This window comes from Cucumis sativus, chromosome 5 (genome assembly GCF_000004075.3).
Source record: "Cucumis sativus cultivar 9930 chromosome 5, Cucumber_9930_V3, whole genome shotgun sequence".
Taxonomy (NCBI): Eukaryota; Viridiplantae; Streptophyta; class Magnoliopsida; order Cucurbitales; family Cucurbitaceae; genus Cucumis; species Cucumis sativus.
In genome coordinates this window covers 538,094-561,344 of record NC_026659.2, presented here as the reverse complement: position 1 = coordinate 561,344, position 23,251 = coordinate 538,094, and the positions used below count along the sequence as shown (strand labels likewise).

The 23,251-nt window shown below is 32.9% G+C and overlaps 4 protein-coding genes and 1 non-coding gene across 6 annotated transcripts; 3 read left to right on the top strand and 2 right to left on the bottom strand.

Annotated features, from left to right (window-relative positions):
• The first annotated feature begins 1,933 nt into the window (after positions 1–1,933).
• On the top strand, positions 1,934–4,407 carry LOC101214171 (scarecrow-like protein 8). Its single transcript, XM_011656347.2, has one exon. It carries the CDS (start codon positions 2,167–2,169, stop codon positions 3,961–3,963), a length of 1,797 nt encoding a protein of 598 aa, XP_011654649.1. The 5' UTR covers positions 1,934–2,166; the 3' UTR covers positions 3,964–4,407.
• A 5,901-nt stretch (positions 4,408–10,308) lies between these two features.
• LOC101214986 (hypothetical protein) lies at positions 10,309–15,817 on the bottom strand. Its single transcript, XM_004145850.3, has 7 exons — positions 15,446–15,817; positions 14,783–15,009; positions 13,619–13,729; positions 12,548–12,703; positions 12,065–12,306; positions 11,104–11,435; positions 10,309–10,724 (listed from the first exon to the last, which is right to left on the bottom strand). The coding sequence occupies exons 1-6, from the start codon at positions 15,778–15,780 to the stop codon at positions 11,112–11,114; spliced, it is 1,395 nt and encodes a 464-aa protein (XP_004145898.2). The 5' UTR covers positions 15,781–15,817; the 3' UTR covers positions 10,309–10,724; positions 11,104–11,111.
• Positions 15,818–16,235: 418 nt separating this feature from the next.
• Positions 16,236–19,244, bottom strand: LOC101215222 (probable RNA-binding protein 18). Of its 2 annotated transcripts, XM_011656345.2 has the most exons (5): positions 19,087–19,244; positions 18,311–18,383; positions 17,065–17,138; positions 16,849–16,975; positions 16,236–16,773 (listed from the first exon to the last, which is right to left on the bottom strand). In XM_011656345.2, the coding sequence occupies exons 2-5, from the start codon at positions 18,311–18,313 to the stop codon at positions 16,462–16,464; spliced, it is 516 nt and encodes a 171-aa protein (XP_011654647.1). In that variant the 5' UTR covers positions 18,314–18,383; positions 19,087–19,244; the 3' UTR covers positions 16,236–16,461. The 2 variants fall into 2 exon arrangements, with proteins under 2 accessions (XP_011654647.1, XP_031741097.1); XM_031885237.1 differs by having other exon boundaries at positions 16,236–16,975.
• A 61-nt stretch (positions 19,245–19,305) lies between these two features.
• On the top strand, positions 19,306–19,378 carry TRNAR-CCU. The gene has a single exon. It is a non-coding gene; the product is annotated as a tRNA-Arg (tRNA).
• Positions 19,379–19,441: 63 nt separating this feature from the next.
• Positions 19,442–20,915, top strand: LOC105435429 (putative septum site-determining protein minD homolog, chloroplastic). Its single transcript, XM_011656346.2, has one exon. It carries the CDS (start codon positions 19,528–19,530, stop codon positions 20,503–20,505), a length of 978 nt encoding a protein of 325 aa, XP_011654648.1. The 5' UTR covers positions 19,442–19,527; the 3' UTR covers positions 20,506–20,915.
• Positions 20,916–23,251: the final 2,336 nt, after the last annotated feature.

Below are 23,251 nucleotides of genomic sequence, written 5' to 3'. Positions count from 1 at the left end.
TATGATTCAAATTTGGTGCTATCCATGGGTAAAATAAAGAAAGAAAGGAAGAAAGTATCTGAAATTGTATTTAAAAGAAATTGTATTATGTGCATAATGGCCAACAAAAGAAATGCAGTATATTAATAATATATTGGGACTGAAAAATACAAAAGTATTTATATCATAAGGAACAAATGGAATCAAATTGGCATATTTTAACAAAAATTTCTTTATCAAAACAATCCCACTACCATGGATGACATATATATATATATATATATATATATACTTTTCTTTCTTACATTTCTTCTTTTTTAAACTCCCTAACATAATAATATTTGTTTTTCAAATTTTAAAATCACAAACCTCATTCCAACCACATTATTATTTTACCCCATCTCATAATAATTTGTTCATCACTAGTCAATTGAGTAATATTTTAAATAGATTTAATTTATAGATGATTTTTATTATTATTATTATTATGATTATGGATATCGATTTTTCAACTTAACAGCATGCAAAAATGTGAAATCCTCTCCATTCAATGTGAAAAGATGCCATATGAATAAATGAGACATTTATTTTAGTGACGCATTTGTAACAACTCTTTTTATTTTTATTATTATTATTATTTCAAGATTATTCTCATAATTTTAAATAAAATTAAAATAAGATTACTCATTTTAAATAGTGTAATTTTGTTTTAATTTTGTTTTATTTCTTCCTATTTCATTCTAATTTGGTATGCATGCATGTATGATTAATTAAATATTATTATTTGATCTCCTTGATTTTGATTAAATGTTATTAATTATGTCTAAATTACTTTTTAGGCACTAATGGTTTTTTTCTTCTTCTTCTTCTCTATTTTCCTTTCTTTTAAAGTTTGGCCAACACAATGAGCAAAATAGAAAAAACATAGCACCTATTTAATATAATAACAATAGAAGAAAATAGTAAAGTTTGACCAAATTATATGTATCATAATAAAACTATATGACACTACAAAATTAAATTCTAATATCCACTTTGGAAATTACTTAAAATCCAAACTTTTAATAAATAGAACCAAAGAAAATCAAATCGTCATCATAGTGATTAGAAAATTCCATCAAAATTGTCATCACACATGTGTATAAATTATATAATTGCATCAAATGACAAAAACATTTAAAAAAACAGTTAATGATATTTTTTGTGTGCATATTACGAATATGACAAGTAATTATTAAAGTGTTATCGACTTTTAAATTTGCTATTTTTGCACGTTAGAAAGTGGAGTAACATAGACTTTATTATTATAATTTTTCTTACTACTTTTGCAATGCTCCAATTCAAAAACTATTTTCCAATTAAGATTACATATAAAAATCATCAGTTTATTTATTTATTTATTTTAATAGTAGATTGTGTAACTGAGGTTGGAAGAAGTGTAAAGAAGGTAAGAGTTGATGCATTGATATTTTTTAAAGGTAACGTTAGGAAGAGGTGTATATTTGATGAACTGAAAGATAGGTGTATAAAATTATAGAGGTTTGATGTAAGGTTAATTAAAATGTTTTGTTTAAATGAAATAGGGAGAGAAGAAAAACAAATGAATGGATAAAAGTAATTAAGAAAATTGGTAAATATAATTAGGAAGTGAAGAGAGACGCGCGTAAAGAAGAGAGTTGGGGAAAGAAGTGAAGAAGAAGAAGAAGAAGAAGAAGAAGAAGAAGCAAAAGTTTCGTGGAAAGTAAGGAGGGATGGGTTGGGTCTACCCCTCGTTTTATCACCACAAATTCTTCTTAACTGTCGCCACCCAACCCCATCTTCTCAACATCCAACGGCTCACCTTTTTTTACACTTTTTTTTCCTTTTCTTTTTTTCTTTTTTTCAAAAAAAAAAAAAAAAAAAAACATAGAGCTATTTGATACATTTCTTCAATTTTTTGAAAAAGTTGAAATCAAACCCTCTCTTTCTCTCTCTCTCTCTCTCTCTAATCTTCTTCCGTTATATTCTCAAGAATTATTTAACTGTTTCTTCTTCATCATCTTCATCCTTTATATATATATAATATATATATATATATATTCTCTCTTTGATTTCCAATCCCATTTCATAATTTTTTTTGAAAAATTATTCTTTGTAATAATTTCGTGAGAGAAAATACAGAGAGGGAAGGAATCGGTTTGTGTAACGATGCAATCAGGTTTTACCGGCGGTGGAGCTCCGGATTTCTATACCGCCGGCAGATCCATGTCTTCCAACCCTTCTCAACAAAATGCTTACAGATCCCAACTCTCTGGGGGTTCTTTCATAGATCCTGCCGCTACTCAGATCGCTCGTCAAATCCCTTCTTCCCTTCTGGGAAAGCGGAATCTTGCCGATCTTCACTCTCACAATCAACATAATCATCACAATCTTCCTCTCAATAACTTGTTTCTCCGGTCTGTCAAACCCAGGGCCTTCAATCATCCCATTTCTTCACTTTCTAATTTGGATTTTTACTCCACTATGACTTTGCCGTCGCCGGATGTTCAGGCTCACCGTCTTTATGGCACGAGTTCTGGAGCGCTTCTTCAGCAGCTTCGTCAACAGCCTAACGGTGGGATTCCGGTCAGGGATTTGCAGAGTCTGGAGTCGGAGAAGAAGATGATGAACCATCGGCTTCAGGAGTTGGAGAAAGAGCTTCTTGAGGATAACGATGATGACGATGGGAGTGACGCTGTTTCTGTGATTACGAGCTCCAATAGCGCATGGTGTGAGACGATTTATAATCTGATCAGTCCGAATCCGAGTCCCACGGCCCAGAATCCGAGCCCGACTTCCTCTGCTTCTTCTTCTTGTTCTTCGTCTACCTCCTCCTCTGTTGCGTCTCCGGCTTCCGATTCTTGGAAACAGTCTGTAATCGAGGCCGCTACTGCGATTTCCGATGGGAAATTAGAAGGACTTGATGAGATTCTTGCGCCGGTTGTTAAGATTTCGAATGCGAGAGGTAACTCTGTACAGAGATTGGCAGAGTATATGGTTTTGGCTCTCAAATCGCGGGTGAATCCGGTGGAATTTCCGCCGCCGGTGGTGGAGATTTACGGCGATGAGCACTCGGCAGCCACTCAGTTGCTGTATGATGTTTCTCCTTGCTTCAAGCTCGCTTTCATGGCAGCGAATCTCGCGATTCTAGAGGCGATTGGGGAAGAGGATCGGAAATTGCACGTTGTGGATTTCGATATAGGAAAAGGCGGTCAGTACATGAACCTAATCCATCTTCTCTCCGGTCGCCAGAAAGGGAAGGTCACCGTGAAGCTAACGGCGGTAGTGACAGAAAACGGCGGCGACGAGAGTTTAAAACTAGTCGGCGAGTCGCTGACTCAGCTCGCGAACGAACTCGGGGTTGGGTTCAATTTCAACATCGTGAGACACAAACTCGCTGAGTTAACACGCGAGTCCCTCGGCTGCGAGTTGGACGAATCACTGGCCGTAAATTTCGCATTCAAGTTATATCGGATGCCAGACGAGAGCGTGTCAACAGAAAATCCCCGCGACGAGCTCCTCCGCCGTGTCAAGTCATTAGCACCCACAGTGGTGACGGTAATGGAGCAAGAATTGAACATGAACACCGCACCCTTCGTAGCACGGGTGACCGAGTCCTGCACCTACTACAGTTCGCTCTTTGACTCCATCGACTCAACCGTGCAACGACATCATTCAGACAGGGTCAAGGTGGAAGAAGGACTCGGTCGCAAGCTAGCCAATTCCTTAGCTTGTGAGGGTAGAGACCGAGTGGAAAGATGCGAGGTTTCGGGGAAGTGGCGTGCCAGGATGGGAATGGCTGGGTTCGAAGCGAGGTCGATGAGTCAAACGGTTGCGGAGTCGATGAAAACCCGGCTGAGTTCAGGTTACCGAGTGAACCCAGGGTTCACCGTGAAAGAAGAAAACGGAGGAATATGCTTCGGTTGGATGGGACGGACTCTTACCGTCACAACGGCGTGGCGTTAGTTAATAACCTCACTCATTGTTATTGCTATGTTTTTTTTTCTCTTTTTTTTTTTTCTTTTTTTTTAATTTTTAATATTACCTAATTTCCAAAAGTATTATTAATATCAATATTAATATTAACATTTTCCCGAGAAAATGGAAAGGAAAATGCTACCGAGAGAGAGAGAGAGAGAGAAAGAGAGAGAGGGTAGTGTTTGGATTCCAAGAAAATTCTTGTAATGTAAAATTAAAAAAAAAAAAAAGAAGAAAAAAAGAAAAAGAAAAGAAGAGAAAAAAATTGATAAATATATTTTCCTAATTTTGGGGTGTGTGAAAGGGGAAGTTTGGTGAAGTGCCAACTTGTTGTAGTGTGGATTCCCCTCTCAAATTACCAAACTCAATGGGCCCTTTTTCTTCCTAATTCTTATTTTTATTATATCATATAAAAAATATATTTGTGAAGGACGTGTCGGCTTGTGATTGGTGCTTCCTATGTTTTTGTTATTCTATTTCACTTTTTCTTTCTAATCATTAATAATTGTTTACCTAATTCAAAAAGTCAAATTTAGTTTGGAATATAAATCCCATTTTGGCCTTCCTTTCTAATATGATGCAAAATTAGAAACTAATTTTATTTATTGTAACTTTTTTTTATACGTTAATTATTTGTGTTCTTATTAGTCAAGTTTATGTCAAATGAAATAAGTTATTTTACCAAATATTAAAATCGGTTACGATTTTCTGAGAATTAATTTCGAGAGTTTCAAAAGCATTTTTACAGATTTATATTTATATTAATATTAATTAAAAAGAAGGTTAAATTTTGAAAGAAAATAAACGATATTAATTAATTACGATGATTTAGAAAATTAATATTTCGAAAAAGTATGAGTGAAGTAAACAATAAATAATGGTGGAATTGGTAACTTTTGTAATTTACTCATGCATCAATTATTTGGCAATATTTTTTTATATTATGTTTCAATAACTTTGTTCAATTTTTTTTTTCTTTTTTCTGTTTCAATCTTTTCATTGAGTAAATTTCAATCTTTGTTGATCTAAATTTCGTTTTTTATTCTTTTATCTTTTTTGAGATGTTAGGTTTGAATTTTAGTGTTGGAAATTGATAGTAGGAGCTAAGTTGAAATTAAAATTAGAAAGAAAAAAAAGGTGAATATTTAAAAATGAAGTTTTGGGAAAATGGAATTAAATGGGATATTCTCATTCATTTATTGAAAGAATGGGAGATGGGGTTACATACATCAATAATGTAGTGATTATGGTGAGCCCCAATATGTTTGTCCACTCCATTCCTAATTTTTCCTTTCTCTCTTGCTTTAATATTCCAATTCCCCATTCTCTAATTTCTTCACTAAACAAACTTAATTAATCTCCAAAACCAAACATTACATTCTTCCCGTCAAAAATTGTATCAAATGACAAAATCAGTTCATTACACAAAATTAGTGATATCAAACGGTAATCATAAGACTATCGGAGAACTATACAATTACTGGACGGCTATCAAAGGATCATCACTTTTAAATTTGATACTTTTGCAAATTTTTGACAGCTCTATTAATATATTTTTTTTTACTTTATTTTTATTTTCTTATTGTTGTATAATTATTTTGCTTAAATTGAATTACATAGTTAGGTAAAGAAGGTACGTAATATAAGTTTAGTCATTAATTCAATTATGACATCAAAACCTTCTCGTTTACTAATTTTTCACTATCTAGTTACCATATAGTAATTAGTTAGAAATAAAAGAGAATTAAATCAATCTCTCTTATTTCTTTTACTATTACAACTATTTTAATTATAGATTAATAAATGTGACCTAAATGTGAAATTATTTAACAAAAGTTGTGATGAAAATAGAAGAAAGTAGTCAAAGTCAAAGGGTTTGGTTAAAAATGATTTTTTATAAAAAAAATTATTATTATCATTAAAATGATTTATTATTAGTGGAGCCCAAAGAAGGGCTTTAAGGCATTGAGTATATGAAATGACTTGACATGCAATGGAAGAACACAATTACTAATGCTTCATTTTTCTTATTCACTTTATTTCTAAAAGTACTTTTTTTTTATATATTTTTTATTATTATGCCTACTTCCTAACACTTCTTTCATTTTTTTTCTTTAGATATTAATGTTAAAATAATATGGAACAAACAATTTCAATATACATTTGAATATAACAGTGATTTTGATTTTCTTTTTCTTGGAATAGTGTAATTCAAAACTATTACTTCAAAACAAAAGGTTGGAATAAATTCTAAGTTCAATAGTTTCAAAATTATATTATGTTTGATAAATATTTGGTTTTTTTTTATATATATATAAAATTAAAGTTTATAAATGATATGTTTTGTTATTCACTTATTCTTGTTTTATTAAAAAAAAAGAAGAAGAAAAAGTTAAGTTTTGATTTTTTTTAAAAATTTAGTTTTCGTAAATTTAAATAATAGAAAATTGAAAACGACATAGTTATTAAATGGGGTCTTAAGTTTTTTTTTTTTTTAAAAAAGAAAAATAAATTCTTTTTGGATTTTCTCAAAGGTGTGATTGATATATCCTTGAATGATTCCTCGTCAAAATTGTTCCCAAAAAACGAATCCATGGGATTTAACAATAACCCTAGCCGAAATCAAGATTGATTCCTTAAATGATTCCTCATCAAAGTTCATAGGCGACCCGTTGAAATCAAGAAAACCAAGAAATGTTGAACAACGGTGAAAAAGTACTTATTTGGTTTAGAAAACGATGCAATCACATCAATTCATATTTCTACAAAATCACCAAAACAAATTATAAAGATCAACAAAGAAGATAAATCGAACTCATTTGACTTGATTTGAGACATTTACACAATCAACAAAACGCAACACTTTTTACTTACTAAAAGTGAAAAAAAATGATAAAAGATAAAACTATACCCTTGAAGATATTTATGGAGTTTGTAAAGTCACGTAGAGAAATGTAAAACAATGCACATCACCCCATACAATAATCTTACTGTGAGTAACCCTAAGGCAGAACAAAAGTAATGGATGGAGAAGAGGAAGAGGAAGAGGACACATTTGTGATGGAGATCAAAACTTTTGAAATTTAATATAATTTTATGTCACTTGAAAAAAGGGAAAGAGAGAGAATGAAAAGGAAGAAAAGATGATTCCTTTGGAGAACATAAACTAAAAGAATAGTGCAGTAAAGTGAATGATTTTTCAAACAAATTAAATTAATAGAGAAACATACAAAAGATAGAGTAAATATTTAGAAGATGATGATTGTTAAATGATACTGTTAATTAGAAAAAGCAGTTTTTGACATTTCAAACTTGGAGAAGACAAACATGGTGGGGGGGGACTTTCCACAGCAAACAAAAAATCCATGAATTCGAAAAACACTTTTTCAGCTAATATATTTCTTCACACTTCCATGCTTGAATACTTCCAAAGAAGAAGAAGAAGATCAAGAAGAAGAAGAAAAAGAAAAATAAATAAATAAATCAAATCAAATCATTGTTCGGATAATTTTTAATTTACAACTTAGTCCTTCCATTTTTTTTTATTTCATCCCTATACTTTAGAAAAATATCTAATAAGTCTCTTTCAACTTTAAAAAGTATATTTTTATTTTTGTGTTTAATAACTCTATGCTTTTAGAACTCGAAGAAGGTTTTAAAAAAATGTAATTAATATACTTTGTTCATAGAGTTACGTTTGAATTGACGAATATAGGCATTAACGTTGGTGGGAAGAGATGATGAATGATATTTAGTATATAAAAGAAAGAATTGTGTTTATAGTAAGAAATTAAAGAGATGGGTTTCATGGAAGTATGCAGTTTGCTTTTGGTTGAACAGTGAAATTAAACCTTTTGAAAAAAAAAACAAAGGGTGAAAAAAATTCACTTATTCATCTATTTCAAAATGTAACAATTATACTTTCAATTTTGATATTTAATTTTTATTACTCTCCAAAATTTCAAAATGTTACTGTTTCGAGTAATTTCTTAATCAATAACAGTCTTTTTATATATTAGATTTCAAATTATATATTAAAATTTTGATTTCTTCTCTTAGCAAAATTCTATTAGTTGTGTTAACCGGCATATGCAATTTAGTACAGAAGTTGCGTCGAATTTTGTTTTACCAACACGCTGTTAGACTCCATCAAACAAAGATACTGTAGGACGAAGACCTTTATAAAGGAGAAGGATCAGCCATGCAAAATGCTATTTTTCATCTGGACCTTTATTTTTGGACTATTCATATTCTACGTAGAAGACATGCGGAGAAGAAGATTTTCGGTTCATATATTTTCCTATTAGAATGTTCGAAACCGCTCCACTCCTTAAATATCAGTGAAGGAGACTTGTTTATCTATATAGATATCCAACGATCTCGATACAACACAGTGATTGACCTTTGTTTTTTAGAGGTTAGATGATTAAAAGGTTTTTGATTGAGGGGTCCTAAACTAAGAGTGTTAATATTTAGATTAGATTTGCAATCCCATTTGCTGTAGTGTTGACTAAGAAAAGGATTTGCAAATCTCCCAAAGTGTGAGATTTTGTTGAGAAGAAAAGTCTCAATAATAATGTTTATTATTAATGATGTTTGCTGTCATGCAATAATCCTATGAACTCAAACATCTCATCTTTGCATTTTGCAATCTCAACCCTTTCCAATTCATAGGAATTTATGGCCAAAACAATAACAATAACAACATTTTTATTTTGAATTTGAAATTGAAATTGATCATGAAATTTTGTGATCTAAAAAGAGTGGTTTCTTTCTTTCTTTCTTTCTTTCTTCTTTGTTATGTAAACTATAACTTTTAGCCTTTTCAATCTTACAATCATTTTTGTGCCTTTGAATTGTTGGAATACAAAAATTCTATTATTTTCTTTCTTCACCAAATGATTACACCTAGAAGGTTAAATTTCATCTTAGCTATCAACTTTTAACTTTATTCCCTTTACATTTTTTTTTTCTTTACTAGGAAGATATCTATTTTAATTAGCTATAGTTATTCGAACTTTTATTGTTTGATCGTTCTCGAATGTCTATTCCAACTTTTAAAGTTTTTTCTTCAACAAAACTGAGAAAAACGTTTTGATCATGGTTCAATTAATATTCACTTAACCAATTTATATGGCTAAAATGCATGTTTACATCAACATAGTATTTTTTTTTGTTGAGATGCAAGAAAAACAAACAATCACGACCTATTCAATTAAGTTTTTTAAGTATTACATAGAACACTTGAATTAAAACAATACAGAAAAAAGAAAAGAAGGTGACACGTGACAGGAATAAATGTTTAGAAAAGGTTTAATTTTAGAAAAATTTCCCATAAGAACATATATTGTGGAAATTGTAATCTTTTAGAAGATTGCATCAGTTGCATATTTCAAGAAATAAATGCTTTAAATATAACATAGGAGGATTTAGAATCACCTTCCCCCATCTCACATTAATTTCACTTGGACTTTTATGATACTCTCTCTCTCTCTCTCTAACTTATTTGGTATCTTTTATAGATTTGTTGATCTAGTTCGTAGATTTTAATTGATAATAACTTAGTCCATGTATTTTTAGATGTATAAAAATTTATTGTGCAATGTCTTAGCCTTGTTTGATCGTTAGTTAGTTTGTAAATCTCTTAAAGTATTAACTAAATCATTACGATAAGAACTTAGTTTAATGTGATACAATGAACAAGTTGAAGAGTAAAAGTCTATTCGTCAAAATAAAATATATCAAAATATTTTTTCTTATTAAAATAAAATAGCATAATAATAATTAACAATCAAACCAAAATTTAAAACAAGTAGACATTTTGGAATCTATTAATTTTACGACATATATTAAAAGTTAAAGTCTAATAAAATAAATAGACATTGTCAAATACGAAAAAATGAACTAAAATATAATAATTTTTTAGATTCTATCCTGTACATTTTTAATATGTCTATGTAATGAAATTTGAAAATCTGGTTATATTTTGAAAATATTTGAAGCATTTACGATAATTTTTCTAAAATAAATCTAAAATTTGAAAGTGATTCATTGAAGAAACTTGAGTACAACTCAGCAGGTACTTTGTTACCTCACCAATCAAAATTTAAATCCCAAATAATGATAACAATAATAATTTTCTTCAAAAAAAAAAAAAAAGAATAATAATAATAATAATAATAATAATAATTGATTGACCACGTGACACCAAGAATAGATTCTTTTCCAAATTCAAGATAAAACAGCCCCACAAGTTACTTTACACTTTTATTTTACTTTCAAATAATGCATCATTATTATCTTAAGAAGAAGAAGAAGAAGAAGAAGAAGAAAAGGGTAAAATTTTGAGCTTATTCCTTTAGAAAAATTATATAAATTTTGCTGCTCTTTTATATGTTTCAATGTGAGTCAAAAGTTTCTGTACGTTTCTGTCTCCTTTGTAGGAGTTCTTTCTAGAAAACATCTACATTTTGACCACTTTCTAAGAGCAAAACAAAACTAAATCAGCTTTGAGCCTTCTATGTCTAACAGTGTCCTTCACAAAAATCATTATGAATTTTTCTTTTTTTTCTTTTATAGTTATGCCCTTCTTCTATAACACTGCTAAATCATACCTTTTGAACTTACACAGATAGATCCAGTGTCTCTCTTGGTTGAATCCGATCTTTGTCTTTCTCTTCTCCAGTGATAAGAAAAGGTTTGATGCTTTCATCAGTAGATTCCATCTTTGATATGCATTGTTCCGTCACCTGAGGCATTGAGAATAATGTTGTTTTGACCAATATAAATAAATTCCAAAGCAATAACAGATTTTCCAGCTGCTTTTACAAATCATAAGACACATCATTTCTTTTACTAGTTTTCCTTGCTCTTCCCATTTTTTTTCTTGATCTATTACTGTACGAAACCTTGTATTTAGATATACATTGATTTCTATAGTTTAAGTCCATACATTAATGAGATATTGCTTTAGGTTTAAAAATATCATGTGTTAGATCAATGGGGCAAACTCCAGGCTCCTCTGTTGGGGCCAAAGGGAGCCGATGAGAAGATGTTTGTTCGTGGTGATACAGATTGAATTGTGTGGAAAGGAATGTGAATAAAGTTTTAACGTTTAAGAAAACTTACTTGTTTTTCTATATGTGCCTGAGGATCATCAACCCGAAACCAACACCCAGAAAAGTAGCAATTGCGATACCAAAAATGCCAGCAAGAATACTAGGAACCACCAAAGATCTCCAACCCTTGGCAGTTGCCATTCCACATGCTGTTGTTGGGCCCCCAATATTGGCATTTGAAGCCAAGAGCAACAGCTTCAAATCAATCCTGAACAGCTTTCCAAAACAAAGAATAATAGCAAGATGGACTGTAACTTGAACTAAAGCGAACATGAAAATACTCGGTGTATTGTTGATGACATACCATATACTCCCACTAGCACCCACAACAGCAAAGAATACCTGTTCAAGTCATATCAAATAAACAAGCCAACTGAACTTTCAGGTGTTCCTCAGTTAACTTTATGTCTAATGCCATGCTCTTTTTTTACCCAAATCTACAAGTTACTGAATTTATCTTAAACAAAAATATTTAAAATGAGCTCAAAGTTAACCATAGTACCTAAATTTTTTTAACTACTTTCCTGTTCTCAAATTTGCTCATTCATTAGTGGAAACAAAATAATGAAGTGTTATTGGAAGCCAAAGTTGCAAGATCATGTGTAAATGAGATGCCATTAGGGGACAAACTCGGCCCCAAAATGCATTTTTTTTCACTAAGTTGTAATGGCAGACCGTGATTGTATCTTCTTTGTTTACTTTGGGTCCCGACATGTACTTTTTTCAACCAAGTCAAACTGTCAAAGCAACATGCTTCCCCCACCCTCCCAGTGTCCAACATAGATGAATAGAGGTGAACCAAATCCAAAGGCCAGGCAGAACAAATGCATTTAACTTTTGGGAAGAGAATTGAATTGCTCTCTACAGTAATATTACAAATTCTGTGTGGTGGTTATTATTATTAACAAGCAAGAATAGAAAATGATGTAAAAGCTTCCGTAAGAGATGCAACTAACTAAAGCTTTACATACCTGCATAAGAATCAAGGCAATGGTATCAGCTGCGGGTGCTAAATAATTGAACTGTTTTGGGAGAATGGTAGCTAGAATGACTACAACAGCAGTTATCCCAGGAAGATTAGCACCTTGAATTTTACACATATTAGTAATCCATGTGACAAACTTGCATATTGCAAAGGATGTAACAACAGCCGTAGCAGTCTGCAACACAGGAAGCTTTGTGCCATGGTCAAAGTCCTTGTCGGTTGAAGCATCTGGTAAACTTTACAGGTTTCTGAATAAGAAGTCATGGATTTGGTGGTAGAAAACCAGGAATGGCAGTATGAATTTTTTTTTCTCAAAAACTTCCAATTTTGAAAAGATATAAATAGCATGGGTTATACGTGGTTAGTGGTGCAACTGCAAGATAGCTTATTATCAAACTTTGTGCAACCCACAGATGCAAATTTTCTGAAAATGATTTGCATGAAATTGAAACTAGAAGAAACCATATACCGTCAGTTGATGTCAGAGGTTCAGGAGGCGTTCTAGAAGCCAATGCAAAGAGAGCCACAAAGTATAAAGCACTGATGACATTGTCAGCAGCCACTCCTGCTGCTAAAACTGATGGAGAAACACCAAGAGCCTCTGAAATTGCAACATAATTTACAGCTACATAGATCAACCGCGAGAAAAGGCCAAAGAAAAAAAAAATAGTGTTACACTAACGAGATACTTCAGAACAGAAATATCAAATTGAGAAAATTGGATACTACATGAATAGGATGTATATGTTTCTTCGTTTTGGAAGAAAAAATCAGTTCCTCCATGCAAAATAAGAGACATGTAATTTTGGCAAGGTAAAAGCAAAAGTTATCGGTATAGCCGCAAATTATGGTTACTAAATATACATTGATACAATGATTAAAGATAAAGAACCAACGAATGTGATCCATAGACAATTGTGGTTTCCCATATCAACATAAAATAGGGGAATGGTTGAGTTCATATATTCATTTCTTTGAATATGAGAAATTCACTTCTTTGACATCCTGAAAATAATTCATAATATTTTCCAACATAGTATCTAGCGGAAGAAGGGAAGTTACACCCACTTTTCATTGCACTAATGCACAATGTGGATAGCTATATTTTAATCAAATTAATTTCCTGAAATCTGCAACAGCAATTGTAATTTCACCAATATCCGTGAAGGGAATGCATTTCACTTGGATTAAATATCTTCTAGTTCTATTTAGGCTTTAAAAGCCATTGCTTCACTTTTCCAATGCCACTGGGAAAGTAATTTTTAAAGATATGTTCAATTGAGAAAGAAATAGCAATGTAAAAGTGGTCCCAAAACGTCTCTGTAGCAATATAAAGAGCAGAGAGGTTGGATTTTCAACAAGAATCTTTGCCACTAATAGGAGGCTACTTGCCCATATGAAGATGACAGGTTTTGATATCATTCAATGAAAAGAAATTGTTCCAAGTTAATTTCGCCTAATCTCGTTCGAGTCATAAAGAAGGACCTCACTTGAGACATAGATACAGAAGTAATAGGGCCAAAAATTTCTGACAACTTACATCCACCAATATAACTACCCATGAGAGCAGCAGCTACTTTCCAATTGTCAGGACCAAGTGATCTCATAGGCACCATGAGAAATGCTACTACAGTTCCTATAATAGTCGCAACTGCCATTCAAAGAAAAGAAAGTAGTTAACAGGAAGCTTGCAATTTTAAAACAATATAAAGAATGCACCTGAACTTTCAATTCTAAAAATCAGGACGTCAAACGTTATTTTAATTGTAACAGACCTATTAATTTATGTTAGTTGTGTCCAGTTTTTAGCTTTCCACTAATGCACGAAATATCTGACCTGAAAATTTAATTTTTTGTTTTCTAAATTTGTTTATTTATTTTTCCCTGCCCAATGGACTTTGAAATGTATATGCGCGAAAATACATACATAAATAAAAAAGAGAAGTTGATTAGTAAATAAAAGAATAGAATCTAGAGACGTTTTATTACAAGTTTACTCTTAAAATAGCACTCCTTTTTCAAACGCAGTATTTAAGAAAACAAAAACTATTCTGAACTTGAACCCGTATTAATGCAAGAAATTAGAAACTCAATAGACGATAAACTCACTGGACGTAAGACTAGCAGAGAAACTACAGCGACATGAAAAGATTTTGAAGTTCAGAATCAGAATTGATTGCTAGTTGGAAGGGATAAGAAATGTGTAGCACAACTTTGCAATAGACAAAAGTTGTTATGTTTTTGTTTACATAGACGTTTGAAATTTCTGCACCCTTAACATTTTCAGTTAGAGTTACAGGTTTTTCTTTATTCTTTTATTTAAAAAGAAAATAGAAGGTATAGAAAGAGAGATATGGGGGGATCGTAAAAGCAAACATTGACCGTTAAAAATAACAATACTTTATTTACCATAACCAGCTAGCATAAGATTATAACTATTGAAAGAACTAAGATGTAGTAGACATAGTTTCACACTAATTCTAAATCATTGCGGAAATGAGTTCAATTCAATTGCTGTAAAACATATACTATTAACCTCGAGATAGAGGTTCGGTCCCCCACCCACATATTTTTACAAAATGAACCTTTAAATTATTAATGTCTACAAAACATCAAACCATTTCTCCAGAGAATAGCTTAGATTATCAAGTCAATGCTGCCGTTAGACATAACTCTATCAAGAAACTGAAGAGAAATAAATTACCTGATCCAAGCAGGAAAACTCCAAGTAATGTTCCAGTTGATCGGATTATATGACGAATGTCTGCTCGAAACAGTAGCAATGGAACAGATAATGGTAGCAGAAATTCCATGACAATTGAATAAGGCATAGCTTCATAAGGAATTATGCCAAAGTTACTAGCTGCCAAGCCAACCAAAGTGCTAACCAAAGCAGCACTCACTGTGCTACCAACCTTGGTCTTCTCAGACCTTTGAACCCACATTCACCAACTTTCCCATATTAGCTCACAAAAAGAAAAATCTTTAATACTCGTTAAATAGGCAACAACAACAACCAGAATATGCAAAGAGTAAGCCTATTAAACTTGTTCAATTTTATTGATTATTTGAGATATTTACTTAGTTATAGACGAAGCAGAGTCTCAGAAAAATCAAAAAGATCATTTCCATGTTCAATTAATCAGAATGCTTACTTCTAAAAGTATGATTCAAGAATGAAACTAAATTTCTTATCCATTTCGATTTCCCACTAGTTTTCTTTGTAATAAATAATCCTCAGCAAAACAAACACAATCCAACACCAGAAAATACATTCCATGCGTTCTAAATTTTCCGTAGCTCTCATTAGCAATAACTGCGAGTCACAATCATTATCCATTTTGAACGAAGAAAATGAAGAAAGTACCAGATCCCCAAAGTGCCAATAGCAAACAAAGCAGTCCATGTGCCCCAATAATCATCTGCCGCAATAATTGGATGCCTCAGCTGCGACCTAACTTTCACATTCCGAGTCGAGTTGCTGTAGCTCGAGGAAGACGAAGATGAGAGAAGGTGTCTGTCACCATTTGCTCTCCGGAATGAGGATTTGGATACGGAAACGGGAACGGGAGCAGAGAGGCGACCATGGAGAAGAGGAAGAAGCGAGTGATGGCAAAATGAAGGGAGTTGGAGCAATGGAAAATGAGGCGCGAACATGGCTGGGTTCGTTATCCTCCCGGACGCCATTAATGGTGAAGTCATCAGAGAATTTTTTCAGTGTTCGTTTCTTTTAATTATTTTATAAAATAAATATGAATACATTTTTTTTAGTTTATTAAAAATGAAACTTTTTTTTTTTTTTTTGTCAACTTCCTTAAAATTGTTTACTATTTTTTTAGTAAAAGAATTCAACCCTTAACCAAATTTAAAAAACAAAACAAAGTTTATAAAAATTACTCAAAATTAAACATGAAATTAAGAAAAGCTTAATTTTTTTAAAAAATAAAATAGTTACTTATTAAAAAAAAAGTTACATTGAGAGAAATAACTTTCTCAAATAAAAAACATTAAAATGAGAAACATAAAATTTCCAAAATTAAAAAAACTAAGACGAACATATCGAGGAGACCGTCACGATAGAGTTATCTTTTAATAACTAGACATATGTAAACTATTATCTTTGTAAGATCTATGTACAAATTTAAATATTTATGCAATTTCTCTATCATTCAACCATCCGATTTCGATTCCCCATTCCCCACCCGTTGTTGTCTAAGAGAAAACAAAATAAGAAAGGACACAATATCCAGAATATCAGGCTATGTTATATGTCAGCATCATATTTAAACTTTAACACTATGAATCAGATTTGCCTATAGAGGTTTGATAATTGTAGAAGACATTTGGGTAAATAAAAGCTATCAATCTCAGTTTCCTTCAACATCAAGATGGCTTGAGAGATGACTTATCATTATGATCTTTGTAACTGATATTATCTTGCTTCGGTTTTTTCACACTAGAGCTCTCCCCACCTCCTTCCAAAGCTCTCAATTTATTCTTTATGGCAGCAATCTTATCGCTGCGAGTCAACTGCCCGTAACTGCTGCCACCGAGTCTTGATTTTCTCGACTCGCTTGCTGTTCTTGAAGTATCATTCGTTGTGTTCGTCATTAACTTTTCACTAGCGAGGCGAACGACCAACGGACGACCACAAGCTAATTTCCCATGCATCTTCTCTTTAGCCAATTTAGCTTCCTGCATACTCACTTTACAAGCAAAAATAAGTAATTGCTTGACAGAGGCTATTAAGGAGTAAACCAAGCAACTTACCTCCTTGGAGCTGTACTCGATGAAGGCAAATCCCCGTGGCTCCCCACGCTTCGGCCCACGAGTGTGCCACAAGAAATCCTCAGATATTATCTTCCCAAAAGGAGAGAAGAGTTTAATGAGAGCCGCTCTGAAACAAATCGATTCAAACTTTAGTATAGAAGCGGGAAAGCTGGAATACAAATACATTGCAAATGCTGGAACAGTAGTTTTCCTTACTCCGTAATTCTGAGGTCAAGATTGCCAATATAAAGTTTGCTTTCACACTTCTCATCAACAAAACCGTTTGAATCCTGAGGCGGTAATTATTCCATAAGATTGCAAGTAGTGTTACATCATCCCGGCCAGAAGAAGGAGAAAATGTCTACAGAAGCTCACTTAAATTTAAGTACCATCACATGACCATTATGTTACAGATGCAGCATAAAATAATGTGAGTGAGGTAGGTTGGATGCTGATGGAGCAGCCCACAAGATTTAGTGGTCAAAGAATCTAAAAATAAGAAAACAGAAACAAAATACCAACCAGAAGACTGTTCTTAGGATGGTTTCACTAACGTACTTGACCACCAGAACAATGCTCTTTTTGGAATGAAGGTTAGGAATTTCATTAATGCAAATGTTTAAGCGATTCTAGTCTAGTGAAAAATCTTGAGAAGAGGCCACAAAAATAATCTTTGATGATGTTCCAAGAATTTAGATTCAAAGGCATAAAAGTGCCAGGGACTTGTCAACTACAGGAGGAGAAACTTCTCATATCTTCCTCTATGAAGTTGTACCCAATTCTGATCTTAAAAGGAGATAGAATTCCAATTATAGCACTAGGTAAGAATTTTTCCCCACTCTCAAGTTATTGAAAAAGGTTGAAAAAGAATTCATGATCTACCCCCTTACTTATGATTAAATCCCTCTCGTCAAAATTGAATACCTCAGATTCTCCTTCCTTCTCTACCAAACTAACAGCCTTAATTTTGAAGGAAGGCCCAAAATTTTCATCTCCCTGTCTGAGAGCCATTATTGTTAGCATCTCTACAAAATCTTTCCCCCTTTATTGTCAGAACAAGAAGACTGTTTTCCAGGTTGAATCTTAGTTAATCCAACCCTCACCCAATTTACCACTTTTGTCTAGAGAATCCAAGGACACTAGTTTGTCTTTTAGTTCTTTCATTTTAACAAAAACATTGGCAAATGTCCCATCTGTTCAAACACTAGACATTTCCTTGAGGGCTTTCAACTTTAGCACGAAGAAGTGATCTGGCCAACCATGGTACACCAAAGTTTTCCACCAATCTCCAATAGGGGGAAAGGTTGTTATAAAAAAACAATAATAAATAAGGAGAATAACAGAGTGGTGGTTCAAATAACATGTATGCTATACAAAACAGGGTGAAGGGCCCCAACTTTAACTGAGTTTTTATCAGAATGAGGAAGTAAACACATAAAAGAGAAAAGGGTCAGGAATATACCATAACATAAGATAGCAAATTTGTAATTTTCAGTTCCACAAAGTGCAAGAAATTTTCTGGACTTCACACATATCTGCATAAATTTGTACATATTAAAATAACAAATTTGATAGCATTACTTATTTGGAAACACCCAAATTCACACAAAAATACTTAATTACCAAACCAACCCAAATTCACACAAAAATACTTAATTACCAAACCAACAACAGATATAATACAAAACACCAGACACATTCTAGAAATAAGTTGCAAGAACCCAAGCATAGATAAGACAAGTTGGGAGCAAACATTTAGTCTTATCTACGTCACATAAATTTGGATCACAACTACCATTTCAAAACAGTCTAAACCCACAATCTCTTCCTCCAACTCAATCTACCTTTCAAAGTATGCACACATTCTCCACTCTCGTCCATCAAATATACAAAAGCCACGTTCTTTCTACATATAATGTTATTAATTTAAAATAGTTGAAAATTTTCTATTCACCTTCGCCGCAGCTGAGATAGATCCTAATAAATTTAATAATCCCAACAAATCAAAGCAAGAACTAAACTACGACTAAACGATCAAACGAGCTGAGCTTGTGACACAGCAACTAAAGATCAAAACCGATTCCTGATACAAAACGACGAATATGCTAAACATCTCAACCACAAGATAGTAAGTACCATGAAAAGGGGTCGCTGAAAAACCCTAGAGGGTGGAGATTAGAAAAAGAAGAAAAATGAAATGGCGCGATGGTTGTGTACAGTGAAGAAGAGAATACTTACAGAGTTACAGATCAAAGAATAGAACGCAGATTGGGAAGATGAGTTTACGATTTGTACGAAGAAGAAGAAGAAAATTGCCGAGTTAGTATAGACAGTCGTAAGCGTCGTCGTTCGACCCAATAATACTGGAACTTTGATCGCCACTCCAACTACAACCTCTACTTCTTCATCTTTGCTTAATGATCATCAAATAAATTGTTAGCCATCTATGAACATCAAGCGCCTGTAGCTCAGTGGATAGAGCGTCTGTTTCCTAAGCAGAAAGTCGTAGGTTCGACCCCTACCTGGCGCGAATTTTTTTCCAAATTTAATTTTCTATTTTTTCACTATTATTATTATTTATTTTGTCTTCAAAATATCCAATCTCTCAATCTCATCGTCTCTTTCAAACTGATCAAATTCCTTACTGTTGTTTTGCCCTAATTCTTACATTTGAAGGCAATGCGAAGCCTTCATCTTCTTCCAAATCCATTCTTCTTCAATTCCTTTCATTCCAAAACTCTTACATCCCCAATACCTAACCCTAAATTTCTCCCCAAATCTCCTTCTTTCACCCCCATTAAATCCGTCCTTCAATGGAATCGAAAGCCTGAGCTCGCCGGTGACACTCCTCGCGTCGTCGTCATCACCTCCGGAAAAGGTGGAGTTGGGAAAACCACTACCACTGCTAATGTCGGCATTTCCTTGGCCCGTCTTGGGTTCTCTGTGGTAGCCATTGATGCGGATGTTGGCCTCCGGAATCTCGACCTTCTCTTAGGGCTTGAGAATCGTGTTAATTACACGGTTGTTGAGGTTCTAAATGGGGATTGCCGGTTGGACCAGGCTTTAGTGAGGGATAAACGATGGTCGAACTTTGAATTGCTTTGTATTTCTAAACCTAGGTCGAAATTGCCGATTGGTTTTGGTGGGAAAGCCTTGGTTTGGCTTGTGGATGCGTTGAAAGCTAGGCAAGAAGGTTGTCCTGATTTCATTATTATCGATTGTCCTGCTGGAATTGATGCTGGTTTTATTACCGCCATTACACCAGCAAATGAGGCAATTCTTGTGACCACACCGGATATCACGAGCTTGAGAGACGCCGACAGGGTGACTGGATTGCTTGAATGTGATGGCATTCGGGACATTAAGATGATGGTGAATCGCGTTCGGACTGATATGATCAAAGGGGAGGATATGATGTCTGTGCTAGACGTACAAGAGATGTTGGGATTGGCTTTATTGGGTGTAATCCCTGAGGATTCAGAGGTAATTCGTAGCACAAATAGAGGGTACCCTTTGGTTTTGAACAAGCCACCTACATTGGCGGGTTTGGCCTTTGAGCAGGCAGCTTGGAGGCTTGTTGAACAGGACAGTATGACGGCTGTGATGGTGGAGGAGGAGCCAAAGAAACGAGGTTTTTTCTCATTCTTCGGAGGCTAAGAGATCAAATTCTCTTAGGAGAGAAAAGGTTGTGTAGATCTGCTCTGATCTCAAGGGTGGCCATGTATAAAATTGGAGTAGAAGGATTTTGGTAGTGTTAGAAAAGCAGCTGCAACTCTGCCATTATTTGTTCAAGAGGAGATGCTACGGTGAGTAATTTTGTATAGTTGGTTTGATTATGATTCTCTTTAGTATCACTGGTAGATATCTAATATATCAGTTTTAGACTTGTGTGTTTTGGTGCTTATGTTTGTTAGTGAGAAATTTTTTTCACCATCTGTTTTGAGGTTCTATTATGTTCTTATGATAGTTCTGCTCTGATTGATTCCAAAAGCACTTCTAATATGATGGAATGAAATATCTCGGTTGTCCTTCTACTTTATTGAACATTTATCACACTTGTTTGTTAATAGTCGTTGTCCAAAGTCAATAAAGGTTCGATCTTTATTAGACATGTGTATTGAATACTTATTCTAGACATATAATAACATTGTACCAAAATAATTAATTTTGCAAGGAAAATACACCAAACTCATTTTTAACCATATAATTGCATAATTGAATAAAAAAACTTGACTTTGAATTTCCTTCCCATATGAAAATGATATATATTTTGATAAACTTGTCCATTGCTTAGGTTGTGTCTAATCTATGTTAGGTTAGGAAGTTCTTAAACTTTGGGTTAGCTTTATTAAATTGAAGAGTATTGTTGAATCAAAATGATAGATGAAGTGCCTGTGCCTGTGCCTGTGCCTGTGCCTGTTGAGATTTTGAAACTCATTTATGGACATCCTACTTTCTACCATTGCAATGAAGTCCTTTTGAACTGCAGATGAGGGGAGCTTATGTAAATAAGGAAGTCTTCTAGGTTCTAAGAGCTCAAACAAAAACATGGTTTTGCTATAATATTACTCTGCTCATGCTTTGTTCCAATTTAGTATATTACTTGGCTTGGTTGTTCATTATGAATTTGTGTTACTATAAATATATGTAAGACACTAAAGTGAACATAACCTAATAGCTCGTTTTGAAATTGGCCGTTTAATTTTCACGTCTCACTTGTGTACATTTTAAAAGAGTCTAACTTATTTAGAACCCAATTAACAGATACAATTTGACAAGGTTTGTTTATGCTTTTAAGATCAATATATACGTTGTTCGTATAAGAAATCTAGAAGTGACATGTCTCTTAAACAAATGTCAGTCTAACAAATACAAGTTATAAAATAGATTTAATGCAATGTTTAGAAAAGAGGATATGTAATTTCAAGAAAAATACCTTGATTATGATAACTCAAAAATTAGCTTACAAAGAATACTTGTTAACTACTAAAGAAATGCACCCAACCAAAAAATCATCACATAAGGTCTAATGAAAGTTCACATGTGTAACACAGTTGTACATTGCCTTACAACACACTTCTAAGAATAAGCACGACAACCACATAAGATATGATGAGATTGAAATATTACGGCAGCTAACCAATAACGATTTAAAAGTTACAAATTACGAGACTTTTATCAAATCATAAAAGTTATTTGTAAAAGTAAATTCTAAATCTCTCGATATCATATAAGTTCATCAAACTTACGACATCAATTGTTTCTACAAAATAATTTACTAGCACCCACACGGCTCCATATTCTAACCAAATCAATCCACTCATCGTAATAGTAAAGTATTGGACGTGTTAATTTGTTACGTGTGAAAAGTGATTTTTGTGTTCTAGTTCCACTCCCATTGAAAAAAACCCGTCAAAAACCAACTTGAACAAACGTCTTAATATATCGTCTTTGTTATGATTTTATTTTTACATGTCGAAAGAAAATAGTCGATTGTTGTTTCAAAGAAAAGAAAACTTGAATTCCAATTTAGAAGAAAGAAAGGAAAAAAGTTAAATCCAAAACAAAAGCAATGAGTTAAAGAAAAGAAAAACAAATCTTCAACATCACGGGAATTACTAGTTTTGTTATTTACTAGAAATCGGTTTAATTTGGTTGTTAGCCAACTCCAAAACCCAAAAAGAAAAATGAAAGAAAAGCTAAACAATTATCCGTGGCCATAACATATTTCAATTCAACAGTGTCGTGAAATGCATACAACATTATACATTATGTAATGAACTAACAACACATCCATCTACCTAACTTATAATCAAAGCTTGTTCATATCTACATTGCAATGCAAGTAACTAAATGGCCATGTGAAGAGATACAAAGCTATCAAAACAAACATAGTATAGGATCGTGTTATGTATTTATAAAGTTTGTAGTATGAATCTCAATTTCATAGAGACAAAGTTTTAGCTTATAACAAAAGTTCTAATAATGAAATTGAATTGGAAGCAGCTTATGACAAAGTTGTTCATAACTTGCACGACTCATGCAATATATCATAATCATTCCAATAAATTAAACAATGGCTATATTAATTTTCAATACATACAATAACATAGCTACTCACATAACAAATTTACAAAGTTTGTAACATGGTTGAACAATTTATTAATATGATAACACAAAAATAGGTGATATCAAAAGCATATCTAAATATAATATTAAGTTTGCACCAATCATTTTATTAGAATTGAAGTGAGCATTACTTACCAAAAATAATTAACCCAAACAATCGTATGATATAGGATTCGTTTTTGCTTTTTTGTTTCTTTTTATGGGAAGATTGAAGATGTTCAAAATTAAACATAATTTTAGAAAATTTATTAATAAAAACAAATACTCAAAAACC